The 14104-nt window shown below is 36.1% G+C and overlaps 1 protein-coding gene across 6 annotated transcripts in view; it reads right to left on the bottom strand.

The window, feature by feature from the left end:
- The window catches only part of Adamts6 (ADAM metallopeptidase with thrombospondin type 1 motif 6), a 229315-nt gene that overhangs the window by 52751 nt on the left and 162460 nt on the right, over positions 1–14104 (bottom strand). For all 6 annotated transcript variants that reach the window (XR_013105084.1, XM_034523616.2, XM_076916239.1 and 3 more), the window contains 3 exons: positions 9481–9614; positions 7719–7842; positions 6797–6877 (listed from right to left, as the gene is read on the bottom strand). Coding sequence is in view for 5 of the 6 variants with exons in the window: in XM_034523616.2 (XP_034379507.1) it covers positions 6797–6877; positions 7719–7842; positions 9481–9614 (339 nt within the window). In the remaining variant the exon portion in view is untranslated. The remainder of the gene's footprint in view (positions 1–6796; positions 6878–7718; positions 7843–9480; positions 9615–14104) is intronic.

The following is a 14104-nucleotide window of genomic DNA, read 5'->3' on the forward strand; positions in this document are numbered from 1 at the left end:
TACTAGTCCAAAGTAGTCCTCAGAAATAGAGATGATGGGAAAAAGACTACCTATTGCAAAAGAATTCCTAGCAACAAGAAACCAGGAACTGTCTGCCAGGAACCAGGACAGGAACATGAGAGAAACCAGACAGAACCCAGTAACAAGGGAATTTATTCCTAGGGAGTGCCCACTCTCAGTCAGTACTCTCAGGAGAGGACTAGGGATCAAGAAGGGAAACGACTCTTCAACTACACTACTATACAGTCCCCTTAAGGTGACCAATAATAACCAACCAACCAAACTTCCCAAATCTAATGCCTGATATGCAAATCACAACACAAAAACACAAGTAATATGAAAAACCAAGACAACTCGCTTCCTCCAAAAATGATCAATCCCAACTGAGAAATATGTACATAAAATTTCAGACAAAAAATTTCAAAAGAATGATTATAAACATGCTTAAAGAAATGAATGAGTAAACAGTTGAATGAAGTAAAGAAGTCTACATACAATGTAAAAATGAAAATGAAAATATAGAAGAAAAACCAAATTGAGATGTTAGGGATAAAAAATCAATCAAAAATAAAAAATTAAGAGAAAAGCCTCACCAATAAATAGAACAAAGGGAAAATAGGCTATCAGGAGTTGAAGACAAAGTAGAGAAATGGGTAAATTCAATTAAAGACATTGATACTGTTCAAAAAATGTACAAAAAGGAATGTAAGAGTATCTTTGAGATACCATGAAACACCAAGTCTTTTGAGCTAGGGACATGGAAAGAGAAGATGTATATTTCAAAGACATAAAAAATATTTTCAGTACAATCATAGCAGAGTATTTCCAAATCTAGGAAAAGAGAAATCCATCTAAGGATACAAGGCTTGCAGAACACCAAATAGCTTCAGAAAAGAAACTCCTCATACCATGTCATAGTCAAAATACTAAAATATACAGAACAGTGAAGATGAATTGAAAGCTGCAAAAGAGAGACACCAAGTTACATACATATGGAGGTCTATCAAACCGCTGACAGTTTAACCAAAACTTTTAAAAGTAAGGACTCAGGAATACATATTTCAAATTTGGGAAGATTACAGCTGTTAGACAAGACTGTGATACTTGTTAAAACTCTATGTTATAATGTGGAGAGAAAGAAAAAACAACTCATGATAAAAGCAGGTTATGGAAGCTTATGTCCGTCCACTATGCCTCCAAAACTAAAGACACTGAGAGTGATGCTCTGCACCGGGACAACGAGCCCAGACACTGAGAGTGATGCTCTGCACCGGGACAACGAGCCCAGACACTGAGAGTGATGCTCTGCACCGGGACAACGAGCCCAGACACTGAGAGTGATGCTCTGCACCGGGACAACGAGCCCAGACACTGAGAGTGATGCTCTGCACTGGGACAACGAGCCCAGACACTGAGAGTGATGCTCTGCACTGGGACAACGAGCCCAGACACTGAGAGTGATGCTCTGCACTGGGACAACGAGCCCAGACACTGAGAGTGATGCTCTGCACCGGGACAATGAGCCCAGACACTGAGAGTGATGCTCTGCACCAGGACAACGAGCCCAGACACTGAGAGTGATGCTCTGCACCGGGACAATGAGCCCAGACACTGAGAGTGATGCTCTGCACTGGGACAACGAGCCCAGCACAGAGGCTGGAGGGGTGGGGACTGACTGAGGTCAGAACATCAGTAAGGTAAATGAAGATTAAGGGAAGGCCAACACTGTAACATCAACAAAAGAACAGGAATTAATACACATTTCAATAGCAGTGTAATGGCTTTGTTCAAGGTTGACCTGCTGATGTTAAAAAAAAAAGAAGAAAAAAATAGAAAGAAAAGGAAATGTGACAAACCAAAAATTTATAAAACCTCTATAAAAATGAGCAAATAATTATAACTAGGTCTTAAAATACAAGGGAAGTATAAAAAGAAATTAGTTGAGTACTGAAAAGATTCAATTAAGGACAAATATCACTCACTCTTATAGAGAATCTAAGTTCAGTTCCTAGCACCCATGCAGATGGCTCACATCTGTCTATAACTTTAACTCCAGAGGATCTGATGCCACAGGCATCTGTTATTACATGCACACACCCACACATAGACACACATACATACAATTTAAAAATAATAAAAGTTATCTTCAACAATAAAAAACCCGAGTTACTTAACTATAATTAAAGTTGGAAAGTAAAATTTAAAATTGAAAACATTTGTAATATCATTGCAAAGCACAAAATAAAGAAATGGGGATGTAGCTCATTGGTAGAGGGCTTGCCTAGCACGTACAAGAGCCTAGATTTGAATCTACCATTAACTACTCAAAATATCAATAACACTGATGTCAGAAAACATATACAAAACTTGTATAATAAAATATCAATGAAAGTAGCCTAAAGAAGGCTAAAATAAATATACAAGTGTATTTAACAGGTACTTCTAAAATACATTTAAGACATTAATTCTGTGCAATTGAAGTAGAAAAGCAAAAATTAATTTGAAAAAATAAGCACAAATGTAAAAATTTAATGCCTGGAAATTTCAGTTCTGGGTGAAAGTCTCCCTTATTCAGTCCAGTGCGGCTTTGTTTTAAGGACAGACACATGGACCAAAATCAGGAATATTAGACAACAAACAGACCCATCTGTTCGGCTGATATCTGAAATCCTGAAAGCTGGTCCTGAAATCCAATAGAGGAAATGACAAGCTTTTCGCAATGTGACGCTACAGAAGTTTACTATCTCTGTGTGAAAAAGAGTCTCAAACCTTCTTTTTCACATTCTATAAAAACTAATTGAAATGGGTTATGTTTCATGTAAAAGTGAAGACTATTCTTTGTTTTGTTTTTGCTTTTTGGTGCTGTAGATTTAGTTGAGGGCTCTGTGCATGGTCGCATGTACCCTGCCTCTGAGGTGTGTAGTCCCTTAAAGCTTTCACTTTTTGTTCTCACTGCAGCACAACCATCACTTCTTGAAGACTACTGAAGAGGATGTTTACAACCTTAGAACACACATTTCTAAGATATGTCATGAATGCAAACCCTAAGAGTTTCAAGCATATTTTTACCTGAGGCAGGAGGATCAGAATTTCAGTCCAGCCTAGGCTATACAGCAATGTTCATATTAACCTGGGTGACAGAGCAAGGCCCAGTCTCAAAAAACAAACAAACAAACAAACAAACAAAAAAAAACAAAAACAAAAAAAAAAACAAAACCAAAAACAAAACCAAAAAACAAAACAACAACAACAACAAAAAACAAAAAAACAAAAAACAAAAAAAAAAAAACCAAGGGATAAAAATAGCTAAAATGTTTGCTAGACTAGACACTGTAGTGTTACACACCTTTAATCTCAGCATCTAAGAAGCAGAGACAGGCGAGTCTCTGTTTTAGGCCAGTCTGATCTACATAGTAAGTTCCAGAATAGCCAGGGATATATATTGAGACCTCACAAAATAAAATATAGCAAATTATTTCCATGTGGTTAAAGACTGTGTTACCAGCTATTGACAAGAATATGAAAAACTAGAACTCTTCTGAATAGCATGCATGAACTTTAGAATACAACTCTTTTCTTTATCACAAGTATTTTGGGGTAAAACCAAAAAGTTGAAGAATTTAATGTCTTCAAGGTGATGACCTGACCTACCCTGGAAAATGTCCACTACTTAGTTGCTTTTTGTATGTGGAGAGATGACTGTTCTGTTAGTAAATTTCAAGCATATAATTGTATAAAAGTTTCCTGACATTAAAACCTCCCAGGAAGGTGAAACAATAGGTGTTCTAAGAGGAGCTAAAAACTCTGGGAGGCTCCTTAAATCAGGAAGTAAACACATCAAAACATCACCAGAAGTCCATGAAACTGAGTAGTCCTATTTCCTCAGGGCTACATAAGCTGAAAAACTGCTGAGTCACTAGAGAGTGAACCATGGTGAAAAGAAGACTCTAAGACAAGGCCAGCCCCCTGGAAGAAGCAGAGACCAGCCAAGTATCCTCAAAAAAGTAGATTTCCTTGAAGAAATAAAGATAAACTGATCTATCTGGAAAGGACACTGTTCAACCTATTGAGCTGCCTGCAGGCTGTGCAGTGTACTCCAGGTTCCCAGCCTTTGGGAACTGTCATCTATGCTGGGCTGGGCTTGGTGAGGCAACCATGTGAGTAATCTCTGCTCTTGTAAGTAACCCCTCATCCATAAGCCCACAAGTAACATCGACGACGTTGGCAGTGTCCAGCTTCCATCTGCCTTCACTTCCCCATCTCCAGTGAGTAGATGTTTGTTTTCCTCATGAACAGTGTCACATAACAATGCATTCTTATTACATATAGCTCCAGGTGCTATTTATCAAGTTTAAACTTGTTGATCAACATCTCTCCACCTATTACTCTCCTATCACGACTACTGTAACCAACCTTTCTATTTTGTTTCTATGAGATGTATATTTTTAAAGTGTACATATAAATTTTGTCATGTGCTATGTCTGTGTCTGGTTTATGTCAGATTGCAAAATGTCTTTTGGTTTTGTTCATGTTGTCATAGATAGAAGGATTTTCTTGTTTTGTCTTTCTTTATTTTCCTTTTTTCAATTTTTAAAAGTAAAATATTATTTTAAAAGTATTACTTTTAAATATTTAAAAGTAAAATATTATTTTCCCATCATCCCCTCCCATGTATGTCCCCCACTCCCTTTCAAATTCATGACCTCTAATTATTTATTATTGTTGTTTGATAAACACACAAACACAGCAACATGAGGAGTCTGTTTAGTGTTGCTTATATGTATATTTCTTTAGTGCTGACCACTTAGGCATGGATTAGATGATCACTTAGTGTATCTGTCTGCCAGAAAAATAAATTCTCCCTCTCTCAGCAGCTTTTAATTACTTGTAGCTCTTAATCTAAGGGTGAAGCTCTGTGTGAATTCTTCCATCTATATTGGTTTGTTGGGTTTTGTTTAAATAGTCATATTTCTTTTTCATTTTTAATTGTGTGTGTGTGTGTGTGTATGTGTCTGTGTCTGTGTGTAGTACAGTGCCCCAGACTCAAGAATAAGGTGTCAGATCCCATGGAACTGGAGTTACAGGCAGTAGTTAGCTGTCCAACGCAGGTGCTGAGACCTGAATTCTTCTCTCCAAGAGCAGTACATGCTTTTAGCGATTGAGCGATCTTTTTTGTTTTATTTTTAAGGTTGAAGAATATTCCTCACAAAAATATAACACGACTGTCTTATTCTTTCATTCCTTAGCACACACTTAGGTTATCTGCATATCATGGGGTTTGTGGATACTGCTGTAGTGAACATGTAGTGTAGTAATATCTTTGAGATAGTATTTGAATATATATATATATATATATATATATATACTGAGTATATATATATATAGTATATATATACATATATATATATACTGAGTATATATATATATATATATATATACTCAGTATATATATATATATATGTATATATATATATATATACTGAGTATATATATATATACTCAGAAGGAGAATTGCTGGGTCATACGGTAACTCTGTTATTAATATTCTAATAAACAACCATTCTCTTTCCTCTAATGATTGCACTTTTGGTAATCTCTCTCTTTCCCCCTCTGTTTTCTGTCTGTCTATCCCCCTTTATCTCTCTGTCTCTGTCTCTCTTCTCTTTTTTTTTTCCAGGGTGGCCTGGAACTTACCATGAAGTGGAGGATGACCTTGAACTCCTCATCCTTTTGCCTCTGCTTCCCAAGTGCTGGGATTTCAGGCATTCATTACCACTGTCATGGTAATTTCTTTAAAAAGTTAAAAGTTAAATTAAAAAGCTTAATTTCTTAAAAAGTTAAATGAAGTCAGTTCTTTAATAGGAATTTATCCAGGAAAAATAAAAACACATGTTCTCAGAAAGTTTGCTTATGAATGTTCAAAGGAAGTTTATTCAGGGGTGTGGAACTAGTTTAGTTGGGAAAGTGTATGCACTCTAAGTATAAGGACCTGAGGTTTATCTTCAGAATACTCATTAAAAAGTCAGGGACTGTAAGCCCAGTTCTGGGGAGGAAGAAATAGATGGATTTCTTGGGTTCAGCAGCCAGCCAGTCTAGACTAACCTGCAAGCCCCAGGTCCCAGTTAAAGATCCTATCTCAAAAATAAAGTCAAAAGCTGCTGAAGTATGACACCCAATGTTTACTTCATGTGCACATGCACCAGAACACACAAACACACAGACACAGACACACAGACATACAGACACACAAATACACATATACAAAGAAGCATTATTCACAATAGTAAAAGGCTATATGTTTCAAATATCCATCATCATTGAATAAATATTATATTAATATTATAAAATTAGAATTATTAATTATTATAACATACATATATACACATACATACTACACACATATAAAAAATAAAAAATAAATTAAAAACAGATCAGTGTTTGCCTGAGCCTAAGGTTGGGACTAACAGATTAAACTCTAAAGAGGACTGAAGGCAATTTACTACAAAAGGGAAAAGGTTTAGAATCATCAATGTGTTTTCTACCTTGGTTATGGCATTTATATAATTATTAATAATATTCAAACTATATGGTTATTATGTATTCTATTATATGTAAGCTATACTTCAATAATATTGAGTTAAAAATCAAATAATTAACATGGTGAAATATAAACTATAAGCCTCTAATTTTTCTGCTTAGTATTTTGTATGTGTATGGCTGCAACTTGCAACATCTTTCTTTCAGTATTATGTCTCTCACATCACTAAGTTTAAAAAAATCTAGCAAAATAACTTACCAATGTAATTTTTTGACATGGAAACTTCTCTTACTTCAATATGAACAGAGCCTCTTGGTATCTGAACCACTTCCATATACCCTGGAATACAGAAGAGTGCCAGCAATAAGCAGCTAACTAGAAACTGGGTGCTTAGCATCTAATATCAGTAGTGCTCTCAGTGCTTTAATTTCTCCTGTGACTTTGTACTCTAGAATTGCACAATAAAAACGAATCTCCAGTGTGTCTATGAAGATATTTTAGAGAAAAACATGTTTAATTGGGGAGTGGTGGGAGGTAATTTGAGATAGGGTGTGACTATGTAGTCCTTGGGTGGACTAGAACTTACTTTGTAGATCAAGCTGGCTATGAACTCAGAGACCTGCCTGCCTTGCCTAATTTTTTTTTTTTTTTTTGTCTAAAATCATCTCAATATATTTTACAGCCTTAGCATGTGTAATATTGGTTCACCTTTCTTTTCTCAACACATTCTCCTCACACTAATGCTTTATGGGTTATCATAGTCTGAAGACGTATAACAAGTTGGAAGTGGTAGTATCATTCACTTACAGTCATGGCTACCCAATGAGGCTGAGAGACCAGAATCACCCATGCCTGGGAATTCAAAGCCAGACAGGGTCATTTAAGTAGGACTTAAAAATTGTAGGACTGGAGTGTCAAACCCCAAATGGAAGAATATTTGCCTAGCATGGTCAAAAATTTATTTTCAATCTTCATCAAACTGTCCTTCCCAAAAGGGTAATTCAAATAACATTAAGATAACTCATGAAGGTACATTTAACATGTAAGACACTGAAAGGATCACTGTCTGGGGAAAAGATCCTTCTGGCCTACCTAAAGGAAGTTTTCAGTAAGGAGGAGAGGAAAAGTGACAGTCTTTACTACTGCAGTCCACCAGAGGAAGAGTTCTTTCTGTACTCACCTCCTCTGGGCAATGAGTCATTGAAGAACCCTTCAATGGCATCACAGGTGCTTCCATCCCCACCACAGACTCGGCACCTATCTTCCCTAGCATCAGATCCCAAAATATTATCACAACCTACATGCTGAAAATAGAGAATATTCAGTGTGTCAAAAGGGAAATTCCTGGAACCATAACTAATCAAATACATATAACTTAGTTATTTACTTGTATTTCCAGTAAAGGAAATCAAAATAGGAAATGCTTTCCCATCTAATGGCAATTCTCTTTTTAGTTAACATTTTTAATACTTAAACTTACAAAAAATTGATCTCCTAGAAATATAACTATTTCTAACTTATATTTCTCTTTCATTGACATATACCACATTCTAATCTTTTAGAATATTGTAGTTTATTAGTAACAGACTCTTCCTTTTATCACCAGTCAAGTAATTCAAGAACTAGGAAAAAACATGGTCTCCTACAGGGTTCTAACAGAGGGTATCCTGCTGAGCCCCTCCTCTGTGGGGCTATAATAGAGTCCTACTGAGCCCCTCCTCTGCAGGGATATAGCAGAGAGGTCCCACTGAGTACATCCTCTGCAGGACTGTAATATTCTGTCTGCCCATCCTAAACCATGGCCCTTTCCAGCCCATTGTTAGTGCTAGTTGCTAATTATAATGTTCACACCTGAGTATGCTTTTTACAAAACAAATATGTGTTTCTAGTTTGGCAATCAAACTGGCATAAACAAAGGAGATGTAAGCATTCGATTTAAAAAGCTAAGATTTTACCTTTTAATGTTGTATTTCATTACAAAAATATGGATTTTTAACATGTATATGATATATTTTGGTGCCTGAATTTATAAAACTGAAAATTTCCCCAAATAAATCCTAGAATTATATCTTCTCATCTAAAACACTGTCATAAAATATATTTTCTTTGAGAAGATAAAGTACTATACAGATACATATAAACACAAATCTCTCTTTTTTTCTGTTTACACACACACACACTCACACTCGCATTAACTGGATCATCAGATCTAGAAGCAAGTTATCAAAAGGAATTTGCAAATTATGAAGGTAAGTAAAACACTGCTTTTATCTCTTCTTCTCAGTTTGTATCACTTAGTAATGTGTTTCTCTTCAAAGTAAAACAAGCAAAACAAGTTATGAGAACAGTGGTTTTGTGGCTTTTCTTATTATGATAAGATCCATGGATTTGATCCCGACCATTTCTGGCTAATGCTAAAGTAAATGCTTTAATAAGACTGACTGTATAATGAAAACCATCCCAATTCTTTAAAAGGAGATAAAGTAGGTGGAACACAGCTATTTCACAGTTTGAGAAAAAAATTACACTATGAAATACATAAAGCCTTCCAATAAGAACATATGGTAGCCACATGAAGAAGAGTCAAATCCTTATCCTCTCTTTTTCTATTATTTTGTTTATAAACAGAACGAGAGGATAATAAAAATTAAAAACCAAAATATATATATCCTTGGAAATTATTATAAATATAATTAAAATTCCGGAAGAAATCACCTTTGCATGGTTTTGTAATATGAATAGGTCATTTTGGTGTGCGCATGCGCGTGTGTGCATGTGTGTGCATACATGTGTATGTGTTGTATTGTTGTTCTTTACTGTAATTCAATTTATCTAAAATGTGGCTTTAAGAAAACTGAACATAGAACCCAGTACATGCTACTATCCGAGTGAAGACAAGACGCCCCCCCACCCCCAACAGAGAGAAGTAAAATCTGAGCCACCTTGCATTCTCCATTGATACAGATATCCAGTGAGTCCGCATTGCACTGGGTCCCATCTATCACAGCAGGGGCTCGCTCTGTGTAGAAATTGTAGCCTTCAGCCAGGCAATTTAATGCACAAGGTTTTACCCCACCTAGATAAATAAAACATAAAAGAAAAAAGTGGAATGGTTCTTCTAAGAAAAAAACGATTCAGTGTTATTCTTATCAAATTGACAATTCATGTACACACTGTCCCTGAGTGTACACTTTAGACTCCAATCCTTTTAAAATTCTTTGTGTTTATTTTTATTGCATACACAACATAAAGCAGTACCTGCTGAGCTGCTTTGTGCTTTAAGCCATATACCCACTCTATATTACAATAGATTTTAGGTCAAAAGAATCACAGTGGAAGTCACTGAATGTGTTTTTAAAAGTATAAAAAGGGTAATGTTTTAAAAATGAGCTAAGAAAATAAAATATCTCATTCTAGGAGATATGAAAAATAACTTTTAGAACAAATAAAAATTATGTTATAGATTCTGCTACATCTCATACAATAACTCTGCTGTGTCAATCAAGCAGGGATACACATCTTGAAACAGAACTAAATCTGTACAAGTCATAAAAACATCATTCTCCAAGGGTCAGGAAAATAATTTAATATGAGGTCAGCAAATCAATGATAAAATTAACAATGGCACTAAATTTATGTAATTCTTACTAGATTAGTAAAAGAACACAAATGTGAAATATAATATTAGATTTTAGTAGTTGAAACAATATATAGTATGTTTTATGAGAAACATGTAATAATGACCATTTTAATGTCTTGGAAATGTGTATCTCATATCTATATGTATATATTTAGACATATAAATCTATAAATAAATATGTATTTGTGATTGTGTGGACATATGGCATGTGCCATAGTGTATTTGTCATGGGTGTCATTTCTCTTTTTCCATGTGGGTCCTAGAGATCAAATTCAGGTCATTTGGCTTGGTGGCTGAGCTATCTTGATGGCCCAGACATGTGTATTTTTAAGTTTGATGTAGAAAAAATAAACAAAAATCATAGCAATTCATATATATCATGATTTTATAGTATATAGTATATAGTATATAGTATATAGTATATACTATCTCCAAGATCTAGAAATAAAGAAATGTATGTCTACAGTATCTGAGGACTGTGGCACATGATTAAGGGACTAAACCTAAGAATATATGTGGTTGAGGAGCCAAGATAAAAGTTTAAGTTACAGAAAACCTATTCAATAAAATTATATTTAAATTTTTTTCAGATCTGGGGAAAGAAATGAATATTCAAGATCTAGAGTCACTTGGAGCTCTAAATATGTGCGACCAGAGAAGAGTCTTTCTATAACACATTATAGTCAAGGCGCTAAAACTATTAAATAAACTATGAAAAATGGTAAGAAAAAAATGCCAGCTCAATTGCAAAAGCAAAAGCATCCAAATACATACTATCAAACATCTCAGCAAAAACCCTAAAATCCAGGAAACTTTCAAGCTCTGATATTAACTGTCAACCAAAATTATTAATTCTAGCAAGTTATTTAAATCCAACTGTAAAATAAATGTATTTCAAGATAAGCAAAAAAAAAAAAAAAAAAACTAAGCAATTTATCACCAAATCAGCACTGTAGAAAATATTCAAAGAAACATTATGTTTGGAAGAAGGACTTCTCTAATCATTAGTAAAAAACAAATCTCACGAAAGAAGTAGATTAACAAAGAAGAACTAGGAAAAACTCAACTGTGCAACACTAAGTAAACCAGCAAACTCCCAATATAAATAGGGAATGAAAAACAAACAAACAAACAAACATCAAATCCAGTCTAGAAAAAAGTCAACAAAATTATAGGAATTGCTAATCCCCTCTGAATAATAATCTTAATTATTCAATTAAAATATGAAGATTAGCATACTGGATTAAAAGATAAGATCTAATTATTTGTTGTCTATAAGAAACTCCTCTTGAGGAGCTAAGTGGGAAGGAGTATTGAGAGGAAGAGATGGAGCAAGGAGAGAAGATGAAGGAGAGGAGAAGCTAGGTGATGAGAAAGAGAAAGAGAGAGGGGCATGGAGGCAGATGTTCACAGGTCTCCACCAGTCAAAGATAGTTTTTATATCTAGGTTGGGTATTGGGTTATGCTTCTGATTGAGCATTACCAAACTTATAGAGCCTTTGATTAACATTTTAAAAAATTGTATAAAAGCAAAAAGGAAAGGGGGGGCATGGGACAGGGGTTTTCTAGGGAGGGGAAATGGGGAAAGGGGATGGCATCTTAAATGTAAATAAAATATTAAATAAAATTAAAAAAAAGAAACTCCTTTTGAATGAGACTGTAGGCAGAACAGGAAGTGTTAAACTGGAAGGAAGATCAAAGGGCAGGGTGGAGGAATGAATATGGAGAGGGATGATTCACCTTAACAACATTTGAAAATGCCATATAGAAGCCTACTCTGAAAAGCTTCCTGAAATACTAAAAGAAAATTTTATGGGTCCCATGAATTATAGATTCTTTTTCCCTAGCCTGAGTAGCTAAAGTTGCCCCTCTGGTTTGCCAACCAGAGGCCAGTTAATCCGTAAACAAAGAATGCAGAGTTACAGGACAATGGGCTACCAAGGCATCCCAGGAATGAAGATAAGAGATAAACATCTGCCTGCAGGAACTGCTCCCTGCCCCCATGGACCGGTTTGGCCAGACTTTCAAATTGGAAAACAACCAATCGTGTGCACCCGCGCGAAAGTTTCTCCTTTTCCCCACCCCGAGCTTATATTAACCCTAAACCCTGGAGCCACGAGGTCGATGCCCCTGTCTCCCACATTGAGACACGTGTCGGCCCGGAATGTTCCGCCATTAAACTACCTCGTGTTCTTGCAACAAGTTGGTCTTCCGTGTGTCCTTTGGGTGCGCGCCATCCTGTGACTCGAGTGGGGTCCCCTTTGGGGGCTTCCCGAGCCTTACAATACAAGCGTATTCATATACACAAGGAATTTAAAGGAGTTACACTATAATGAGAAGACAATGTCTCCTCTATACACTAAAGGCTATCAATGAAAAGCTCAGTGCTAGGCTAGGTATAGGTTGCTTATTTTTCAGTTGTCGTTCACTGGGGTCTTATAGAGCTTCCAGAAAGCATTATAGGCTATTACTATTGTTCTTGGTTACTTTATAGAATTTGATGGCAAGCTTCTATTGCTGAAAATACCATATAGTTGAATCATAGTGCAAGAAGAAATCAAGCTAGTACTGTATCAGAGGCTTCATTAGTACTGACCTTCTTTCACTTAAAAAGTTCTATGCATGCTATTGGGAAGAAAAATAAAAATAAAAGTTTTTCCTAGGTATGAATCCTGCAAGCTACAATAAAGACTGTCCTGCCAAGATATGCTCGCTGATGCAATAGGGATATTATGAGAGTAAGCAACAAGGATCTGATTGGACTTAAAGCCTGCACCACAAGATGGAACCCATGCCTGGAACTGTTAACTGGGTCCAAATCTGTGGCTGTCCAGGCCACAGGTGCTAGGGGAGAACATTAATTATTCAGCTAACTGGACCCATTATAAACTGCCCTGGTATGTTCTTATCTTTATACTCATAGATTAGTGTCTCTTAACCTTCATCAAAGAAGCTTCTTTTTGTAGTAGATAGTGGTAAATGCAGAAAAGACCCACAATTTGTTAAAATGTGAAAAATTAAAGAATGTGAAGAAAGCCTGCATGGTAGGGCATGCCTTTAATCTAGCACTCAGGAGGCAGAGACAGGTGTATCTCTGTGAGTTCAAGGCCAGCCTGGGTCTCAAAAAGCCAAAACAACAACAAACAAAAGCAAAAACCACAAAAAAACAAAACAAAACAAAACAAAACAAACAAACAAACAAAAAAACCAAAACCCAAACCAAAACATTGTAGAGAACTCACATCCATATCACGCCCCTCCCCTTAGGCTTGGGAATTATTTTGGAAAAGGGAGTAGAAAGATTTTAAGAGCCAAAATATCTGAATATCTGTAGCAAAAATATTTCCTGTACATGATAGCATTCTTATACACATAACAGCTGTGACTGTTTGCATAAGACCTGCTCAAGATCAAGCCATTTTGAGTAGGAGCTGCTCATGAAGTTCTTCCCCAGCTGTGGAGAGACTGGAAATTGATGGCTGATGGAGGAAGTGCTCCAGTGGAGAGTCTGCATTCACGCACATACAGGCAGCACTACGTTGACCCAGTGGGGGGGGGGAGCAAGAAAAGAGCACATTCAGTTGGGAGGGGGAAATGGTGGTAAGGCTGATAATGGAGAAATCGAAGGGGCAGAAAAATGGGCAGGCTTAATCAAAATGCATTTTATACATATGCATTCTGAAATTCTCAAACAATAAAAAAGAAGCAAGCCAGATGTAGTGGTGCATAACTTAATCCTAGTGCTTGGGAGGCAGAGACAGGTGGGATCTCTGAGTTCAAAGCCAGCCTGGTCTACACAATGAGTTCTATGACAGCTAGAGCTACATAATGAGACCCTGTCTCAAAAATATAAAGTAAAATAAGAAGAAATCTATCTCATTGGCAAAGATACAAACAGTAAAGCAATCAAGCAAGTGGAAGCACAA

This window comes from Arvicanthis niloticus, chromosome 19 (assembly GCF_011762505.2).
Source record: "Arvicanthis niloticus isolate mArvNil1 chromosome 19, mArvNil1.pat.X, whole genome shotgun sequence".
Classification (NCBI taxonomy): Eukaryota; Metazoa; Chordata; class Mammalia; order Rodentia; family Muridae; genus Arvicanthis; species Arvicanthis niloticus.